This window comes from Cnephaeus nilssonii, assembly GCF_951640355.1.
Source record: "Cnephaeus nilssonii genome assembly, chromosome: 12".
Classification (NCBI taxonomy): Eukaryota; Metazoa; Chordata; class Mammalia; order Chiroptera; family Vespertilionidae; genus Cnephaeus; species Cnephaeus nilssonii.
In genome coordinates this window covers 23646093-23667549 of record NC_137083.1, presented here as the reverse complement: position 1 = coordinate 23667549, position 21457 = coordinate 23646093, and the positions used below count along the sequence as shown (strand labels likewise).

Genomic DNA, 21457 nt, shown 5'->3' with positions numbered 1-21457 from the left:
TATAGACATATGAAACTCCTTTCTCATTGAGAAAGTTACCTTGGAACCAGGTGAGCCCTGTCCTGGGGGTCCTTGAGGACCAGGGGGACCAATAAGGCCTTGGATTCCCTTTAAAATAAAAATAAAAAATTTAATAGTATTAGTGAAATTCAGAAGAAATGTGGATAAGTTTCCAATCCTCTAAAGTGAGTTTAGTTCATGTCCCATAATGAATTACTAATAGTCAATAATAGTTGAATGGGATAGCAGAGGCTGCTAGTTGAATCATGAAATGCATTCTCCCCTTCTCCCATGGTAAGAGAAATTTCAGCTGGCCCACATGGCTGCCTGGAATAAAGACCACATTTCCCAGTCCCTTTGGCAGCCAGGTGTTGCCATGTGACTAGATTCTGGCCAATGGAATGGGAATGGAAGTGAAGTGTGTAATTTCCAGTCCATGCTAAAGGTAGAAGTATGCCTCCTCCTCCCCTACACCCGTTTTCCAGTGGATGAAGTGAAGACATGGTGTTTTTCCTGTGGAGGAAGAAAGCGCACCCTCAGAAGGGCAGGCAGACAATAATGAAGAAGCCTGAAGCCCTGATGAGCAGAGCCACCACTCCAGCTTGAAGTTCTAAAGAAGAGAAATAACTCTTCACCTTGTTAACCCATTTCACATCTCAGTCACATGCTAGCAAACAAGCTGTACCAATTGGTATATATCAAGATGTTAAAATGAAGGTTTGACCTAGGTTGAAAGATGCAATAGGCAGCAGACACTAAACTGATACCTGTTCAAACATTTGACTCTCACCCATGTTGTAGGTGAGGACAACACTAAAAGGGGGAAGGAGACAGCATTTATAAAGTTTTTTGGAAAAAGGAGTCCTAAATTTTTTTCTTTGGAGAAGATGAGAGGGGTTTAAGTTGCTTTGTTCGGTACCCCATTCTGGAAAGGGAACTTCAATGAAACCACTTGAAGATCTTGATATATTTTTAAACAAACAAAAGAAGGTGACTAAATTTTATTTTTTATGAGCCCTCTTTTTATTGAATATAATTGGTAATAAAGTTCTATAAGTTACAATTCTATAATACATCATCTGTATATTCTATTATGTGTTCACCACCCAAAGTCAAGTCTCCTTACATCACTATTTATCCCCCCCTTTACCCTCTTCAATCTCCCCCACCCCCTTTTTTTTCAGACCCCCTTTCTCTCTGGTAATCACCATACTATTGTCTGTATCTATGAGTTTTGTTTTGTCTTGCTTAATCCCTTCACATATTTTACTCACAAGGGCCAGCATCTGACTCATGTCTAAAAAAGCTAAAGTGGACTGTGACAGCCCAGAAAGAGCTGGCGTGGGATCAGCCTGAGCATCAGCGCTTGTGAAAAGGCCACGTGAGTTTTTTCTGTGGACCAGGGTAGACCTGGAGTTGTTTTGAGTCCTGTCCAAGAGGGTCTGGAAGAGTAATGGAACTCCAACAGAAAGAGTCGGTATAGAGTAAACCTCCAGAAGAGCAGAGGCTGATGGGAGAAATCGCTGGAGGAAGAGAGTCCTTTATCCATGTCCTAGGAGGGGCAAAGGCAGGGGCCAGTGCCGGATCCCCATGAGAAAGAGTGTCAAAATCAAAATCTGCCAAGACCAGAGGACCCAAAGCCATCTGACAATGGAGCAGTCAAGACAGAATTTCTGTACTCATCCTCTCCTCCAGCCTTGACTCAGCCAGGAGGGAGGAGAGGCACAGACCTTCCCATGGACCACAGGTTGTCCATGCAGCTCATACCAGATGAGGAAAGATTGAAAGGAAGATTTATACATCGACTAGATAGTTTTCATTGTACAATTAAAACTGTGATTTGTAACTGAGAGTGACCCTAAAACTTTCTACTAACTTAGAAGTGATAAGACAAGTCTATAGCCTGGTGATAATTTCTTTGTGTGGTACAACAAAGAAAAATCTTCCCCTAATGAAAAAAAGTTTAAAGGGATGATGAGAGAGAAAAAAACTAAGATTTTGTTTTGCTTGCACCCCACAAACCATGACAGTGCATATAATGGTTACAGAAATACGATTATTTTATTACAAATGTTATGTCCTTTTTCTAACTATATCATACAACTGCTTGCTCATTTCAAAAAGTACAATTAGTATTCCCTTTCTCTGGTTGATGAAGGTGAAGCAGTATAAACAATTTAAGAAAGCCAAGTTTTAAAATATTGAGCCTTTATAAGAAGGAATTCTTCTTCACTTTTTCAGTAGTCCACAAGTCGCATGCAATGGGATAAAGAACCAAACATTTCCAAGGGATGTGCCTATATGTGCATACACATGTATATATGGTTACTTATTTTATAAAAAATTTGATATTGTCAAGTCTGCAAATATTTACTGAAATCTGCAGGCCACTTGAGGGATATTATATGCTAGTTGCTGGAAATGGAACAGAAGTTCCCTCATAAACAGATGCATGGGAAAATTCATTTCTATAAGAAAAAGAGAAAGATCTAATAATTACAGGAATTCAAAGGATAAACATATTAAATTATGGATAAGAAGAAGAATGAATAACTGCATGAATTTAGGTTAAATTTAAGTAGAGTTTAGATCACTTGTCTTCAAAGGATAAACAAATTTGTTTCTTGCTCAGAGCAATTTTCAAATAGCACATTCTATTCCATCTCCTACCCAGTAGGGCTCAGCTCCATGTGGACCTGTCTACCTTTAACATTGTTTTCTCTTGGAAAAGAACAGAAGGGGATGAGAAAACCAAAGAGGTCGAGGAGGTCTGAGGGCTTTTTTAAGATAAAGGAAAACAACCTCCAGGAAGAACCAATATTAAAGGCAGCAGGAAGCTGCAGGTGGGAGGTCCAGAACTCCCAGGCCATCTGGAAAGACTTGGCTTTCTTTGAACCTCATTTTTCAGCCTGATGGTGGTGACTCAGCACCAGGAGCACCACGAGACCCAGGATGTGGCAGCACTGTCCCGCCAGTTTTGGGATTAGAAGGTAAACAAATAAACTACAAAGCTGGAGAATGCCTGGTCACATAGTCAACTCCTATGTAGGCAAAATGTACAGCTCTTAATTCTTTTCTAAGCATTTATTTACAGATTTATCTTGGCTTCTCTTGCACCTTAACCCTCCTAATGTACTACACTAGGACCTCTACCAAGGAAAAGGAAATGGAAAAAGAAGTAAGTCCAACTTTGCTGTTGCTTGGATTAGCAACAATAAACATACGTACTCAATCATTAGAAGACAGTTAGAAATAACTCAGAATTAATGTCAGCAAGAAACTTTGGAATTATCTCATTTTAAAAATCTTTTTCTTCTCCCACTATCCTAAATAAAAGAAGCACTATTCATTCTCTAGGCAGTAGAATAATTCAAACCTTAACTCTAAATTTTAACCAAACTGATTTGCCATTTTTTTTTTTAAGCAGAAGGGTGTTCAGCATAAATTTGGGTATATTGGTTACTTAATTAAATGAGATAATGTAGGTAAAAGTGTATGGTCAACAAGAACTCTAGATAGGACTGTTATATTATCTTCATATTATTCAGATCTAACAAGATTATCCAGCTTTCCCAGTGGTTCTGGTCAGAATATTTTGGAAGCAATTTTAGTCATGAATGCAAAGACAAGCTAAGAGATCTTTTCTTTCTTCTGACCAACAGGGACTAAGTGTCATTTATAAACTCTGTTTGTGGCTTGTGTCTATTCAGGAATGGTGCCCCTTAAAATCAAGTAGTTACCTCTGATTCTGGACCTTGTTTTAAATTTAACATTTTTTTCAGATTGGTTCATGGCTAGGGGGTGGAAGTACTACAGTACTGGCATTGGGAGAGAGTGCAACTTAATCATCCACAAAGCTGCAAGGGTGGGGGGGAATAAACACACAAAGCAACAGGTAAATAAACTATTGCTCCCAAGGGATACTGAAAATACAAACTATTATCCAAAAACTCTTATCCTATTTATTCAGTTTTAAGGTTAAAAGTTACAGCATCAAGAAATTCACTATTTTTTAAGTTTTGGAAGTTCTACTAAATAAGATCTCACAAACCATCTTATCCTTCCCTATATTTACTTTGGATGTGAATTTCATTGTAATTTAACTATCAGGTACATCCATTGGCATTTGCAGGACTGGCCTTCGACAAACTCCAGCATTGGGCCAGGGAAGGGCAAAAGCATTGATTACCTGTTCCCCTTGACTCCCAATTCCGGGGATGCCCATTGGTCCTTGGGGTCCCACGGGTCCCAAGTCCCCCTGTAAAGAAAACAAATCAGAAATATTATAATAAAATGAAACTTCATTCTTTCATACTTTGCTAATCTGGAATTACGTTGGATTCAAATCTATTTTTATATCCTTTAAAAAGTTCAACATGGAAAGTTAGCAAACTCCTTTTAAACAGCTTAGTTCAAATTTGCCAAAATAGTTCATTATGTTTTACTCTTTAGTCTGAATTGGTGAGAATTTGCACCAGTTTATATTTATCAGTCATTTTTTTCTCTCACAAGAATCAAAAGTTCCTGAATGGTTATTATACTGACACAAACACTTTCTGTTAGGCTCATAACAGAAGTATTTAAAAATATAAAATTCATAGAATCCAAGGAAAACAGAATCTGAGAAATAAATTGAAGTAAAATATTGTCAATTTCTCTAAATACCTTTTCCCTCCTAATCTTATTAAAATGCATTTTGAAAATTAAGAAATTCTCTAAGTTAAGCACAACATAATTAAAGAACCTTACCTCTCCCCTCCATGAAATAAATTAGGGAAACAAAATAAATGTTATTATTAAGAAGAATATCATTCATCCATCCTTTGTGTCTTTCAACAAATATTTTATGGGTGAGGGCATAATAAGGTCTCTTTCGTGACTAATGAATGCTGCTTGGGTAGTGTGAAAGCAGCCATAGACAACACATAAATTAACAGGTGTACCTGTGTTCTAATAATACTTTATTTACAAAAACAGGCAGCCAGCCCCACATTTAATTGGCCAATGCTGGGCTAAATAAATATATTTTTTATGAAAAAAGTAGATCATTAGATTATACTGTATATATTACAAAGTCTGTTGAACCTGTCACTAAAACATGCCCTGGGATATGCTTCTCAGTGTTTCACTCTGTATCAATCCCAGTCTAAATAAGTATCCTGGAAGGAAAATGTAATGGAGTTCAGTTCTAATTCAGAATTGCATTATTCTGATTCATAACTTGATTGCTTGTCATGTGGCAGGCATTGTGCTAAATGTTTTTCATTCTGTATCTCATTTAATCCTCACAACAACCCTCTGAAGGTAGGCATTCCCATTTTCCTGATGAGGTTAAGTACACCCCATTCAGCGGCAAGATTCAAGTCTACTCTCTCTGACTACAAAACCCAACTCATAACCACTATTCTGCAAATATTCAGTAAACCCAAAAGAAAGACCCTCTTCTGTGCATTGCTATATACACTTAAATATCTATATCAAAACTACTTCCTTGTTTTGTACCAATTTATATATTTGAGAGCCCTTAACATAGAGGTATTTATCTTATCACTTGAAACAGAGGCACCAAGTCTCTGAATCTAATATACATAAAAGGATAGAAAAGGAAAAAAGAGGGAAGAGAAAAGGAAGACGGTTTGATTTGGTAAGAGAATAGCAGATGGTGGCTTTGTAATTACTCTGTGATAATGTCCTGATATTTCCATGTGTTTTCTTTGCATGAGCTCCAGGTGTAAAAATAAAAATGCAATGTCAATAAAACCTAAAAAAGTTAATTTACTGAACTCATAAAAAATTATTCTATTGTACTCAATTTTCACTGCTCCAAAGGAAGAAAGAACATCTTACATATTTTTAGAGTATTTTGGAGCTGAAGTTACAACCAAGAATTATACTGCATCTAAAGTTTGTGTAACTCACTATTTCCCACTATCTCTGCTATTTAAACACAGATTCACAGAAGAGATGGCTACCAGTAGAAAACAAAAGAAATAAGTACTTCAAGATTGAAACACACTTAAGATAATCTTGAATAGCAATCATTATTCTAATATAATATATAATATAATGATATGATTAGAGGTTGATATATACGGTAAATGACTCCAAATTGACATGAGGTCTCTGTTTTTTGTTTATTTTTATATCTCCCATTCTCTGGCATCATTCCCTTCCCACTGGTATTTAGGGCCTTATTAGCCTCCAGTAGCTTCTATCACTGGCCTCTCCCCTACTTCTAATCTGGATATAATTTGTAGCTATTTTAAAGAAAACAGGTAACTAGTGAGAAAGAAGAAGGCAATGGCAGGTAGGCCGTGGTGTTGAACATAATTTTCCAGAACACCAGTGTCAGACATGGCCATTCTGTGTGGTGAAGCAAAACCTCTCCATAGTCATGTCTGAGCACAGACAGAAACAAAAATAAACAATGTCCAAATTCCTCAAAAGGGGTCAAACATTCTCCTATACCGACTAAAATGAGTAACTGCTACTTCTTTACCAATTGCAATAGCCTGGCTCCATCTTTCTCTCCTAGGGAAGATTCATTAAAATGCCCAAACTTAAAATTACCCCCACTTCCTGAGAGCATCCAGTTCAGAGCCAAGTCATACTTTCTTAGACACTCACCCAAGCCACCTAACATATGAGCCCAAATTCTATTAAAAGAAATTTCTCATCTTACTCAGTTGTGAACGGTTCCCACGGTACGTGTCCTCTTTCACAGCAGAGTCAATAAATCTAAATTTGTTCAATTATAGGTGGATTCCTGTTGGTCCTTGCTGGAGGACATCAATGCTAGTTTTCTTAAATGAGTTATCTTCTTTCAGACTCCTTTTAAGGTAATATTTTTTAGTGGATGCCTAGGGGTGGATATTGCTTCTGTAATGAGGTCAAGTCATGTTTCAACAGCTATTTTCTTTACGAAGTAGAGGTCTATTCTGCTAATGTTTAGCTTCAAAGCTGCTTGGCTGACGATAGGGATACTGGAAGTCAGAACCCAAATAAATGGGACATTGCTATAAATATATAATATGGGAATTTCCAGACAATAATTCATCTCTACAATAATATACCTTGCATATACTTGATTTACAACTAAGTTGACACCTGTGTGGTGTGATTGTCAGGTTGTATACAGTTCATAAATGTATATACATTAATGAAAATTTTTAAAAACAATTTTACTGGCATCTCTTCCATCCTATACCCTACATGTGTTACCTTGTCCCCTTTGATTGACAGGCCTTGTAGTCCTTGTGGGCCAATTGGACCTTCAGAACCTTTTTCACCCTGAAAATATATGAGAGACATCAGTGCACTAATAAAACAGTTAAAGCATTCAAAGCAACCAAATTTACAGCTCACTGCAAATGGGTAATTCTAACTGACGCCAAGATTTGTAACTTGCAAAAAAAATTAGTCTTAACTCTTAAATAGGAAGTACTCTGTCCAAACAAAACACATATGAAGTATCGCAAAAGTTGGAAAAGAGCTCTATTCCCAAAATAGCCAGAAGTATCTGGGGATGAAGGACCTAATCAGTCACAGAGTACAACTCACTGAGTCAGTCCTCTGTCTCCTCAACATTGCTGCAACTATACCCATCACACAATGGAAATGTGTCCCTCACATTAGTATATGAACTAATACTTGCTCTGGTTAAATTATTTATTAAATGTCTTATATCAGAATTTATACACATTCATTGAAAATTTAGTTTTAAGATAATTAATGTAAAATCTTCTTGGATTTAATCACATGACCTATGTAATGTAATATCAATGAAGTCATCACACTGCATTGGTATGAAAAATAAACCAGATAAGCAATCAAAAATAGTATTCATCTGATGAATTTATCTGAATTGTGAGTAAAATCAAAGGACATTTGCAAGAAACATAGAAAACAGGAAAATATCCTTTGTGTCTCTATGTATTCATAGAATAATCACTTAAGCCCTACATCATGGCAAGCAGGCCCAAATAGCACATATAGAAAACTCCCTTTGGCCCTGCTGATTGGGGAATAAAGTAGTCTGAAAAGTGGGTTCTTCTGGTCATTTCCACAGTACCTAATTACATACAGCTAACCCTAAAACAACACTGAATGTGGTGAGTTATTTGTTTGATGAGATAGAGGGCAATGCACTGTGTGGGTTACTATGAGCAAGAGTATATCTTTATATCATGCAGTTGAACTTGTCACTAAGACATGCCCTCCTGTATGCTTCTTAGTGTTTCACATATTTATTTCTCATTTATTTCTTTACTAGATGCCCTGGGGTCCCTCAGCCTGGCCTGCAGGGATCGGGCCGAAACCAGCTCTCCAACATCCCCTGAGAGGTCCCAGATTGTGAGAGGGCGGTTCTCGGGTGATGCACCCCAGAATCAGGCTCCCTCCTCTCTGGTTCTGGGTATGTCACCCAAGAACTGCAAGCTCCCAAGTCACCACAGCTTGGTAGCTCCTGCGTTGCGCGTCTTCCCCCTGGTGGTCAGTGCATGTCATAGCTACTGGCCAGTCACTTAGGCTTTTATATATAAAGATAGTAAAAAAAAAACAAACAGATTATAAAGAGAAGTAATTCTGGCTATTTAAATTTTCCAGGTTGTTTGGGCTACACATATATAAAAATTTACTATATAACAAAAAATAATTCAAGAAACTATGTATTAGAAATCATTCTGAAATGTAGTGCTAAATTGCTAGCCTCTGTATCTGATAGTGACATTTTGGTTAGTCAAGGGCATTACTAAAGTCCCCTTTATCTAACATATCATTTCCATTTATTATGACAAGTTAAAATGTGTTGGTTAAAAGGGGCCTCTCTGAAAATTCAATCCAAAACTTAGTATGAATTATTTGTTGTAGCTAACTAATTTCACTCTAGCTGAGGTATGGTTTCCTCATAGGTCATTGAATATTGATCATGTCGGGAGAGGCTAAGAATGAGATGTAGTTTTAGAGCGTGCAGCTGTACTGAGAAGGTCAGAACTTAGGCACCTGACTGAAGACCGTGGAAGGCCTTGGTCGCTTAGAAAAGAGTGTGTGCTTCTCTGTGGGCAGTGTGTGTATGCATGCACATGTGTTTGAGGGAAAGGCTTTAGAAAAGAAGGAGAAAGACTCCAAAATCTATCCTTACTTACTCTGAAATTTTGTTGATGCCGCCCAAAGTATCTTGGAAAATCATTTCCCATGTGGCCTTTGGCAAAGGTGCCATAGATTTTGAGTAAACAGCCTAGACAAGGGATCAGCAAACTGAAGCCCAATGGCCAACTCTAGCTTTCTGCCTGTGTTTTGTAAAATATAGCTTTCCTGGAACACAGCCACACTCATTCATTTAAACCACATTGTTTATGGCTGCTTGCATGCTACAACAGCAGAGTTAAGTAGATGCAACAGATACCATATGGTTCACAAAGCCTAAAACATTCACTGCCTGGTCTTGAAAGAAAAAGTTTGCTAACCCCTTGTCTAGAGGAACTTGAGCTCCAAGAATTATATATGGGAAGCCGTGGAGACGTTTAAATTCTCAATTGCCAGGTAAAAGATTGGTCTTTCATGCCATTTTGCTCCTTATAGCAATAAGCTAATTTCTTTTTTATTATACTAAAGGCAATGCTGTTACAAATTGGTTTCTTATCTGTGTTTCATACAACAAAGCTGAGAGTAAAGCTTTGTCATAGCTACACACTGTAACTCAACTACTGGGCATAAAGAGGCTATCACTGTGCTTTAATGACTCCAGTCCCAGAGATTTTTCTAATTTCACATGCAATCATTATGTAAAGTAGAAGTCTGTCAACATCTCATTTATGATTGCAAAATTCACTGTCGTTTCATGGTAAGGGGAAATTTACATATTCCTTCATTTAGTAGGGTGAAGTTGGTCACACACTATAACAAGAAAATACTTGACTTCTGATAATTGGACACAGTTTTTAAAATGTGTAATTCATGACCATGCGAGACAAAGCACTTTTCCTGGTACAGAAGGTATTGTTACCTTTGGTCCTGGGAAGCCTTCTCCCGGTAAGCCCCTCTCTCCTGGCACTCCCTCGGGACCACGGGGACCCTGGTTGGGATAAAAGGGAATGAAGAATAAAGAAGAGAGAAAGGATAATGGGAGGAGGGGAAAGGAAGTAGGAGAGGAAAGGGAAAGAAAATGGTTATATTTCAGTTCACATGGGCATGATATCGTCCTATTGAAGTCATTAGTAAGAACCCTTTTAGTAAGCTTCATGGTAATCAGGAGAATTATAGAGTTGTGAAGAACAATATTCCCATGGTATTAAATACTTGTTCCACTTGGTTGGCATATGATTGTCTATTCTGGTGTCCTCACATTAGTGGGAAATGGAAATTAAGTGATGTGTCAGGATAAGGGACAGAAAATAAACCTTATGAGGAAAGGCTAATTTCGAGGACTGCATGGCTGGAGATGGATGCAGAGTAATTTCAGAGTTGAATTATGGGGCGTGGGGGGGCTGTGAAGAAATCACTGCACAGCTGGTTAAAATACTGAATTCTGTTTACATGTGTTTTAATTTCTATCCTCATAAATTTGGACTCAAACTTGAAATCTTTCAAGAACTAGTTGAATCCACTGGAGATTTATGTGTACGTAGAAACCTGTACCAAGGGAAGCATGATTTTCAATCTCAATGATTAAAATTAAGAAGTCTATGTGACAGTTGCTCGGAAAGGCATTAGGAAAGGTGAGAACTTCTCACATAAGGATAGAAAAACGACAGTTTCAGGCATTGAAGTGGACTGGCTAGAAAGGTACTCACCGAATAATAAAAAACAACAGTAATGTATTCACTTAAACACCAGGAATTTTAAAAGGCTACACATTTTCCCACTAAGTCTTCTTGGCCAGCAGGCCAAAAAGTAGAACGGGGACTAACACAGGAATCTTAGAAGCGCAGACTGGAGCTTTCCCTTGAATGGGTCTAAAAAGAGAATGAGGGCTCACTTGCCAGGGAAGTAAACCTGAGACAGAATAAGAGCTCCTCTGAATGACCTTGGGGCTGGATACACAGTCATCCAGGGTCATTTAAGAGATGCTTTCTGGTCAAGCCTGGAAGCAGAACCAGGATGGAGCATTATGCTAATCAGTGACTGGAGCACCGTTATGGATTTGTAAGAAAAAAAAAGCTTACAGCAAGGCTTATAAGAACTGTGTATCAGTGTTTGTTTTTCTTCTTTGTAAATATATTTTTATTAATTTCAGAGAGGAAGGGAGAAGCGGGGAGAGAGAGAGAGAGAGAGAGAGAGAGAGAGAGAGAGAGAGAGAGAGAGAGAATCATTGATTGGCTGCCTCCTGTACACCCCACATTGGGGATAAAGCTTGCAACTGGGGCATATGTCCTGACCGGGAATTGAACCATGACCTCCTGGTTCATAGGTCGACTTTCAACCACTGAGCCACACCGGATGGGGTTTTTTCTCCCCTAGTATGATATATTTTTAAAAGAACAGTCTTCTTTAGTATTTATACATAGCCAATTTAGTAAAGACTTTAATTAACATTAAAAGCTAACATTTAATTCCATTTAAATGACTATGTTTATGGGAAAACCTAGTTTTTAACAATCCAAACCCTTAATCAAAGCATTAATATTCATGACAGATTATTCTAATATTAGAGAAATTAACTAGGGGAAAATAAATATGACATGAAAACTGGATTGTAAACTAGCATCACACACTATAACAAGAAAATATATTGACCAATTATTTTCCCCAATGATATGACATATAAAAATAACACAATGTACATTAAATGCTAAATAAGTCTATTTTCCAGTTTATTCCTTTTTTTATTATTCATTCAACAAATGTGTACAAAATGCCTAACAGGTGTGAGGCTCCATGCTAGGTTCTAAGAGGAGCAGACCAACCTGCTTTCTGTCTCCTGGAGTTTAGAGTCTTGCATGATAATTAAAAGCAGATTCTGGTGTCCTTTGGACTGAGGTTCAAGTGCCAGCTCTGCTGTGTAGCATTGGCAGTGTGACCTTACACAAATACGTTCCTCTCTCTAGAGCTCAGCAAACTCATCCCAATGGTGGTAGCAACAGTACCTACCTCAACCTCAGTATTACGGTCAGGACTAAGTCAGGCAGATTTAAAGCTTTTACAAATGAAGCACTCAATAAATATCTGCTACCACTATCAAAATGATTTTCCTCGAGTCTTGTAGTTGCTAAGACTGTCCTTTTATGGACATGTTGACAAAGAAGGTAGTCTCAGTGTGAATGGGTGACATTAAGTATCCAGAGAGGCATGCTGCACAGAACAAATGTGGGCCCTTCTGACTCCACATTTCTAGAATACATTAGCTAAGGTGGAAGTGAAAACAATGGCTGCTTTTAGGAGCCATGTGTTCCAAACTGCTGAGAAAAGAAAGCGAATGCTGGTGAGCAATCACTTAGGAGCCTTTAAAAATATAGAGAGCCAAGGTTCAGTTACTGCAGACCGTCAGGGTCGTATTCCATGCCACCACTACATTCTCAAGTTTTCTAGTGGAGCGGTCAGGATAGGAGATGATTGTTAACCTCAGAAGAGAAAGAGCAGGTACTGGGTTAGATTAACTATATTTTTAATTTATTAAGACAGCACCAATGGATCATTTTTAAAGGACAGAAATGCTTCCATAAAAAACTCAGTATCCTTTTCAAAGGCCATGAAAATAAATTACAACTGTGGCATACTTATTTGGTGTCTAATGAAAAAATATAATGGAGGAACATAATTATCGGTTAACACAGTCTGGTCATTTGGAATGCTTTGAGACATTAGCAAGATAAAGTATAATTATCCATTATTTTCTTACTTTCCTTAATAATCTAAATAGTGTGAACAATCAACAAAGTAGCTATAATATACATTGCAAGCATTAAAGATAAATATATTAAATAATAATAGTAATTGTCTATACTAGTCACACATGCCATGTACTTTATTTTTAACTTCAAAGTAATTACAATTCTACTTCAGGGAGTATTTATCTTTTACTGATAGCGCTTGAAATAACCTTACACATAAAACAAACAGGTCACCTGAGATTCTGAACCAATTTATCTTTCATGAATCAGTCATCTCTGAGACCAGCATAAAACAAGTGATAATCAAAAATTAAAGCTGGTAGTTTCTGTATTTGTTACTAGAATATAGAAATAAAATTGATTTTGTATGTTCAGCTTGTATCCCATGACCTCAATTATTAGTTCAATTATTAGTTCTAGGATGTTTGGTATAGATTTCTGGGGATTGTCTATGAAGACCATTATGTCATCTGCAAATAGGGACAGCTTTAGTTCTTTTTGAAATCTATGCCTTTTATTTCCTCTTTTTGCCTATTGTTCTGGCTAGGACTTCTAATACTACATTGAATAAGATTGGTGAAAGCAGAAATCTTTCTCTTGCTTTTGGTTTTACCATTTCACCATTGAATATATGTTAGCTGTAGTTTTTTTGTAGAGCATATGTTCCCTTTTATTCCTAGTTTCTGAGAGTTTTTATCAGGGCTTATGAGGGTTTTGAATTTAAAATTTTGTTTAATGCTTTCCTATTTCTTTTTTTATATGATCATGTAATTTTTAGCCTATTAGCACAATGTATTGTAATGATTACTTTTCAATTATTAAATCAGTCTTGCATCTAGGAATGAACCCCATATGATGCTGCTGTATAATTCTTTTTATATGTTGCTGAATTCTACTTGTCAATATTTTGTTAGGATGTTTGTGTCTGTGTTCCTGAGGGATATTGTTCTATAGCTTTCTTTTTATGTATTGTCATTGTCTTGTGTTGGTATTGGGGAAAAAAATGGCCTCGTAAAATAAGTTAGGAAGTGTTCTTCCCTCTTCTATTTTATGGAAGAGATTACGTAAACTTGTCTGTACCTACAATGTTTTTTGTCTTTGCAAGAAAGTCTAAAACAAGTGTAGCAAAATGTTAAGATTTGTCTATCTGGTAGAAATTTACTAAATCCTTTTCTGTTATTTTTTAGCAGCTCATTTTTAAAAAAATGTATTTATGTAGCTAATTTTTATTCCCACTTATTCAGATTATTATGAAAAATTCTTGTTTATCCCAGTTTTATTTTTAAGCCCAGATTCTCTGCTGTACTCCCAGGACACATGGCGATCTACATGAGCCTGTGTCTTTGTTTCTAGCTGATGGCCCTCCAGTTTTCCACATTTGCAGCCCCTCCAGTGAAGAACCAGCAGTGTCTGCAAGAAAGCTGATTCCTTCTCTCTCGGGGGATTACCTTTAAGGGCACTACCTCGTTAGCAGAAACTGAGACTTGACCACTGGTCTCTAGATAATCAGTGCAGTATACCTGTCCTCCATGAGATGTGTTCTTTTTTGAATGTGTGCACAGACATTAGTGAAAAGCCTAGTCCTCAGACAATATGCTCCCATTCCACTCACAGCCTACAGCCCGGAAGCACGTTTCTGTTACTACTTACACGCGAGGAGCTATGCAATGCAAAACCAAATTGGGACACCAACCATGTTTTCATTTGTACCCCAGTGAGTCAGCCACTGTTCTTTCCTAGGGGAATGATTACTTGAAAAGTTAAGGAGCTTTTTATGCTAGAATGGTCATGTTTTATTCATTTCCTCTTTAGATCTCTTTTGATAGAAGTATTATTTTTCTTTTCCAACAATAGGAAACTTCAAAGTAACATGAGGTAGAGATTGCAAATAACACAGGTCTGGCCTGTCTACCATCCTTCATACCAGCTTTAGAGTACACTCACGGATTAGGTAATGAGCAAAGTCCTCATTGTTGGTGAGTTTCTCATGGTTCCAGGAAAGTAAATTAAAGGCATTAGGCCTGAATCCAGTTCTTGTATCTCCTAGGAAATTTTGACACATAATTCTTGAACAAGCTGACTAATCTTGTAAGCTATTACAGTAAGAGAGAACAGTTGTACATATCATATACATACAGAGTGGGGCAAAAGTAGGTTTACAGTTTGAGTATGCAAAACAGAGTTTATTCTTGTATTATTACTTATTAATCATTGTATTATTTTCCATATGAACTACTGTAAACCTACTTTTGCCCCACCTTGTATGTATGTGCATGTGTGTGTGTGTGTGTGTGTGTGTGTGCTCGTGCTTCCCTATTTTAATTATGCAAAACAAGGTAGGCCATTGCCTGGAATTTATAATCAGGTCTCAGAAGAACTTGATAAATCTCAACCCCAATCTGCTAAGAAATCTGCTGAAGAACAGGAAAATAAATAACCTGCTAACCTGCTCAGCTCCTGTTCCAAATACAATCATCAGGCTCCACCCCAAACTAAGGATCCCAAAAAAAGGGATCATATGTGCTTAACACTGAATGTCCAAACAAATAGTGAGAAGGTGGTCTCTGAGAAGCTATGGCAGTTAGCATGGTACTCAGCATTCACACATGCTTTATTACACTGCTAGAGGCCCGGTGCATGAAGATTCGTGTAAGAATAGGCCTTCCTTCCCCCAGCTGCCGGCACTGGCTTCCCTCCGGCATGCGCGACCTGGGCTGCTTTGCTCCTGCCGCTTCCAGGCACCTGGAACCCGGTCTGCTTCACTCCGGCCGCTGCTGCCACCCACTGGACCCCAGCTGAGATGGTCAATGCCACCTCATGGCAACTGGTCGTTTGGTCATTTTGGTCGTGACGCCTCTTGGCCTTTTATTATTATGATGAGCCTTGTATCTGGTTCTTGCATATTTACTATCATTTGTTTGTCCAAAAGATACAAGATAGATTAATTGAACCACTTTTCTAGCCAGAGGGAGCACGTAAGAACTATATTTGTCCTTCCTACTCCATCTAGAATTTCTGGCTACTTACTGGCTGGCCTGGCTCACCAACGCCAATCGGTCCTGGGGCCCCTGTTCTTCCTTCCTGGCCTCTCTCCCCCTAAGAGAAAGAAATAATCAAATGAAAGCTTGAGCTTTTACATAAAGAAGAAACAGCATAAAACACTCTCAAGATTTCAACGAAGGTAAATAGCAAAACAGTCAAACTTTTCTCATTCAAAAAGATAAAAAATAATCTGGAGGAGGAGGACTGGCTTGAATTTAAGTGAACGAATTACCCTAAAATGTTCAGCATCCCTTCTTGTCTAAATGCAATAGGGCACGTTCCGCTTTCAGAAACCATTGGCAGGATGCACTGTGCGTGACGCCTTTTGGTGACTGAGATGACACGCTGGCAATGCTCACGCTGCTCCTGCCCCTTCCCCACCATCCTGGCATGCTGCCCTCCCCCACCCCCACTCTCCGCCATGTCACCTCTCCTCTCAGTTCCGTTTCACACTTGATCTCCTTCAGAACCCTTCTCCAATAACTCCACCGACATAAACTCCACCTCCCCTGAAGTCTCAAGTGCTATTGTGTACGTGCCATCCATGGTGTCACTGTTTACATTCAAAGTGCACTGTTTTGTACTGCTCTCTGTTTTAGTCCTGCAGCAGTGTCTTTTTGTCCCAATGACAGAGAAAATCCATTTAAGATAAACTCTATTAATCCTGCAGGATGCAGAGGACACAGAGTGCTGGTGTTCGAGTCCCTTCTAGTCCCCTACTAACCTTCCTGACAACATATACTTTTCAGTGTCATGGTTCTTCTGGTTTCTGTCCCTGTTGGCTTATTTGTTGTGAGCAGGTGGTAGTTTATATATTAAGGTATTTCACATCCCAGTAACATTTTGCATGTTAACATTTCAAGTCCACAAAAAATCAACAGAACAAGATGTACACTGGCAAGAGAGTGGGTATTTGGAGACTAGCAAATTTTCCCTCCAACCAAATAACAACATACATTGGTGGTTCTTGTGGTAACTGACCCTGACCTCGGCACTCAGTGTCCAAGCATCCAGACTGGACACCGTAACTTCTGCAAGCAGCCTCCTGGTACCTGTGAGGGCAAGGCTGAGCAGAGTTTAAATCACAGCTCCCCAGCCCCTACAATAAATTCAAAAATCATCAGTGGGCAAAGGGATACGGATCCTTACCTTAATACCTTGCTGTCCAATACCAGGGGCTCCCGGAGGACCATAAGGACCAGGAGGACCTGGCTCACCCTAGAGGAAGAAATGGTGATATGTTAGCTCAATTCGGTAATATTTGTTGAGCAGCTCTTAGATTCATAGTGATGTGATAGGGGCTTTGAGGGCAATAATGACACCTAGTTCACAGTCCCTGCCCTCTAGTGTTTCTAAGTCAGTTGAAAACACAACATAAACCCAGGGTGGGATTATCCACTGGGCATAGTAGAAACATGATTTAGGGCCAACAAAAATGTTTCAATTTTTATTTATAAAATCAGAATTAAACATAAGAATGAATACATAACAATTATTTCAGTCTGGATTTTATGTGTCTTTATGTTAACTCAATTCTAAAACACTATTTTTACTTTTTTTTTTTGAGGAATAAACCCACAAAAGCAAAGTTTTTAGGATCTATGAAAGTCATAATGCAGCCTCACTTTTACATTCAATAAATCTTTATTAAGTGTTTCTGGCAGACACATTTTATTTTCTACACAATATCCATCCTCTCTGCTCTTTCCTTCCCTGCTGTTAGAACTCTGAGCTGTTCAGGTCTTGGGCAACTATTCTTCGCCCTCAGGGGTGTAGGATGAATGATAATTGGTCCAATGCAAGTCTAGAATCTCCTTTCCCTTTGCCACTGGTTAGTCTAGGTTGGTCGTTTGGCTGAGTCCTGACAAGTGTAGGGATCCTACTGAATGCAAAGAGAAACCATTTGCTTCTGACTCTTCTTCCCTACTTGGAGCTGTACTAGCTATCTTATAGCCAGGAGGCACCGATCTCTCAGATGATGAAGATGATGCAGAAAAAACTTCAAAGAGCCTGCCTGACTCCTGCCTGACTCGCTAAGCTGCTGATTCCACCCTGGACTACCTACCTTCAACCATTCTGTTTACTCAACAAAAAGAGTGCTTATGCTTCAAGTCACTATTAGTCAAGATGTCTGTTACTAGAAGCCAGAACATTTTCAGTGATTGCTGTCTACCATGTAGCAGGCCTGTCATCGAATTCAGTCCTTATAGAACTGAATGAGAACATCAAGCTCATACAATGCACCAGCGAAGAACCTCAGTCCCAGAGAGCTTACCTCAGAATCAGTTGATTGTGAGAGTTTCTGACGCTTTGGCATTTGAGTGGGTTGAATTTAAAAGTACCTTCTGTTCATTCTTTTGAGTACAAGTTAGTCTGGCAGATAAATCAACTTCAATTTCCCACTTTCAAATTCAAGGTTGCGCTTATTTGTCTATATCGATCAAATTTTCTGGAGCAGCCAGGCAATTGCCATTGTTATTTTGACATGTTCTTGGCCATGGAATTTCTCTATATATAATATCAGACTAAAACTTATCCCTAAACTTGAAGTTGTTCTCTTAATCTTAAAGTTTGGTTTAGCTACTAGAGAAGATTTTGTTTCCTAAGGAATCCAAGTTTTCACTTCAAAGAACCTTCTCCTTACAACTTCTCATGTTGTGCACCCAAGTTGGAATCTCCTTGCAATTATACTGCACATGGCGACTCTCCGTTACTCAGTAAATGAACACCAACTACTTGCTATGTGGAGGGTAACAAAGTAAATACAGAGATGTTTAAGACATAGTCCTCAACTCAAAGGACTAGTTTGAGAGGTAAACATGCCATTAAAATGATAATGATAATAGTAATAATAAGCCCTAAGTTCCCTTATCCTATTTATTCCCTGTCCTTTTTTATATGTAATTTGGACCTGTTATGGGTCAGAAGGTTCTTAAATATTGTATATGTAATACATATTATATATTTGGAAGAGAATATATATATCCTACTTAGTACTTGCCTATATGTTTGATCTAAAACAAACAAAAGTTTCCTTTGGCTATGCACAAGGCATCGGTTCAGTTGTTACCTTGAAATGTGTAAATCAGGAGAATCAAGAGGAGAAGTAACTGTCTTACTCTTGAGCCCAAGATCCCCTTTAGCCTTAGTCAACTACCAGTAGCAACAGAAATCTCTTAATATTGCTTTTTGGGGGAAATTACGAGGATCTGAAGCTTGCAAAGGGATTGTTTTCCCTTACCTGAACATAGACAGCCCCATAGGAACATATATTCACATTTCACTTCACCAGTGACATGGTAGCTGTTTAATATGTGTAAACTCAATTGATATTCATCAGGAGCTAGCATTTCAACCTAGGACCTGCAGACCAGTATTTCCCTACAATGAATACCAGTATTTACCTTTTCATACATCCCTTTTCCCTTTACTACAAAGATTCCTGAGGTGCTTAAAAAAAATGGTCCTGATTGTAAAGCACCATAGCTGGGTGAGGCAGAGCAAGAAGAGGAGAGTTGGCATTCTACCCGGAATGATTTTGTGGGAGTTTGCCAAGGCAATATAGCCCTAGTAAGACTCCGGACTTGATTGCTTTTCTGCTATTATTCTTACCCCAACCCTCACCAGCAAACACAAGGACACACACACACACACACACACACACACACACAGATTGAATGCCACAAGAATTACTTATTATTTCTCTACTTCACTTTCTTTAACCATCAGAGGCATGTACAAAGAGGACTGGGTAAAAGTTGTGGTCCCAGAGGGGCTATTTCTCGTGACCTCCATATGAGCATGAATGTGTGTGAGCATGTGTAGGGGCATCACAGAAGTTAGGTAGACCACTTTGGTCCTCCTCAGAAATTAAGGACCTCTATACTATGGGCCTCAAGATTGAAGGAAGCCAATCATTAATTAAACCAGCTATTTCCAAGCACTGCCCTGACACTTTACTAGTATATACATTATTTCATTTAATCTTCTAACAACCCTAGGAAATAGGTATTTTTTCACATTATGGTGTAGGAATATAATTTCCACTTTTTCATCTATTTTTCAGCATGTATGAAATCACAGGAAAAACTATAGCTTTGGAGTCATTCACTGCAGTTGAATCCTAGGTCTATAATTTACTAACAGTTCGAGTTTTCATAAGATCCTCATATGCAAAATGAAGATAATTATATCTTCCTTACAGGGTTATTGAGAGGATTCAAGATATTGTCTGTAAGACATCTAAGTCATAACTGTCACATGGTAGCTGTTTAATATGTGTAGACGCAATTGTTATCCATCAGGCTTTCCTTGCGCACCAAACTGATGCTGAGTACCGGTTACATAATTACAGACATAAATCAGATCACACCTGCACTTTTCAGACACCTACAATCTGGCTGGACAGAAAAAGGAACATAAAACAAGATACACGCATGTAAATTAGGTATAATAAAGATACTAACAGAGCATGTACGACTCCAAGGCAGAAATGTTTAATTCTGCCTTAAGGAAGTAGGCCAATTTCATTTGGTAGAGGAGATATGTGCTCTGAACAAAGACGTAGGAATCATATCTTATCTGGTAGGAAAGGAGAGGAACAAAAGTTCAGGAAAAGGAAAGCACATGAGACATAAAATGATTTAAAGTGTTCTGGGGGCAGTAAGCACTTCTGTGGGCTCAAGAGGAGAGGAATGAGTTGATAAAAGGGACACTACTGGAGCCATGCTGCCACTAAAAGCACACAGTGGGCCTCACATGTGGTTTTGAATTTTCTAGAAGCCACATTAAGAAAGTAATAATATATTTTACTAAACCCAACCTTTCCCAAATATTAGCTTTTCAACATATCTATATCCTATATAATAAAGAGCTAATATGCTAATTAGACTGAACAGCAGAATGACCATCCGGACAACCGTCCGGATGACCTTCCAGATGAAGCTGGGGTTGCGAGGGCCAAGGCAGCCGGGGTTGTGAGGGTCGAGGCAGCTGGGGCTTCGAGGGCCAAGCCCCTTGCATGAATTTCGTGCACTGGGCCTTTAATATATATATATATATATATATATATATATATATATATATATATATATATATGGCTAAGCAACCGTTAAGGCAGAATGACCAGAACGACAGGTGGCTATGATGTGCACTGACCACCAGGGGGCAGACACTCAACGTAGGAGCTGCCCCCTGGTGGTCAGTGCCTTTCCACAGGGGGAGCACTGCTCAGCCAGAAGCTGGGCTCATAGCTGGCAAGTGCAGCAGTGGTGGTGGGAGCCTCTCCCACCTCCATGGCAGCCCTAAGGAGCAGCAAGCAGGTGGGCGTTAAGGAGAGAGGGGTCCCAGACTGCGAGAGGGATGTCTGACTGCCGGCTTAAGCCCAATCCCCACAGGTAGTCGGCCTAAACCAGCAGGCATACATCCTTCGAGGGGTCCCAGACTGTGAGAGGGTTCAGGCCAGGCTGAGGGAAACCGCCCCCCACCACCAGTGCAAGAATTTTGTGCACCGGGCCTCTAGTAATCAATATAAAAAATCTTATTATTTAATTTCCATGTAATGTTATGTCTTTGAAATCCAATGTGTA

At 38.7% G+C, this 21457-nt stretch overlaps 1 protein-coding gene across 1 annotated transcript in view; it reads right to left on the bottom strand.

Moving 5' to 3' along the window:
- COL28A1 (collagen type XXVIII alpha 1 chain) overlaps positions 1 to 21457 on the bottom strand; it is a gene marked incomplete at its 5' end in the record, with an annotated part of 144637 nt that overhangs the window by 84302 nt on the left and 38878 nt on the right. The window contains 6 exons of the mRNA XM_079786735.1: positions 40 to 108; positions 4190 to 4258; positions 7222 to 7290; positions 10004 to 10072; positions 15855 to 15923; positions 17019 to 17087. Of these exons, the coding sequence (XP_079642861.1) occupies positions 40 to 108; positions 4190 to 4258; positions 7222 to 7290; positions 10004 to 10072; positions 15855 to 15923; positions 17019 to 17087 (414 nt within the window). The remainder of the gene's footprint in view (positions 1 to 39; positions 109 to 4189; positions 4259 to 7221; positions 7291 to 10003; positions 10073 to 15854; positions 15924 to 17018; positions 17088 to 21457) is intronic.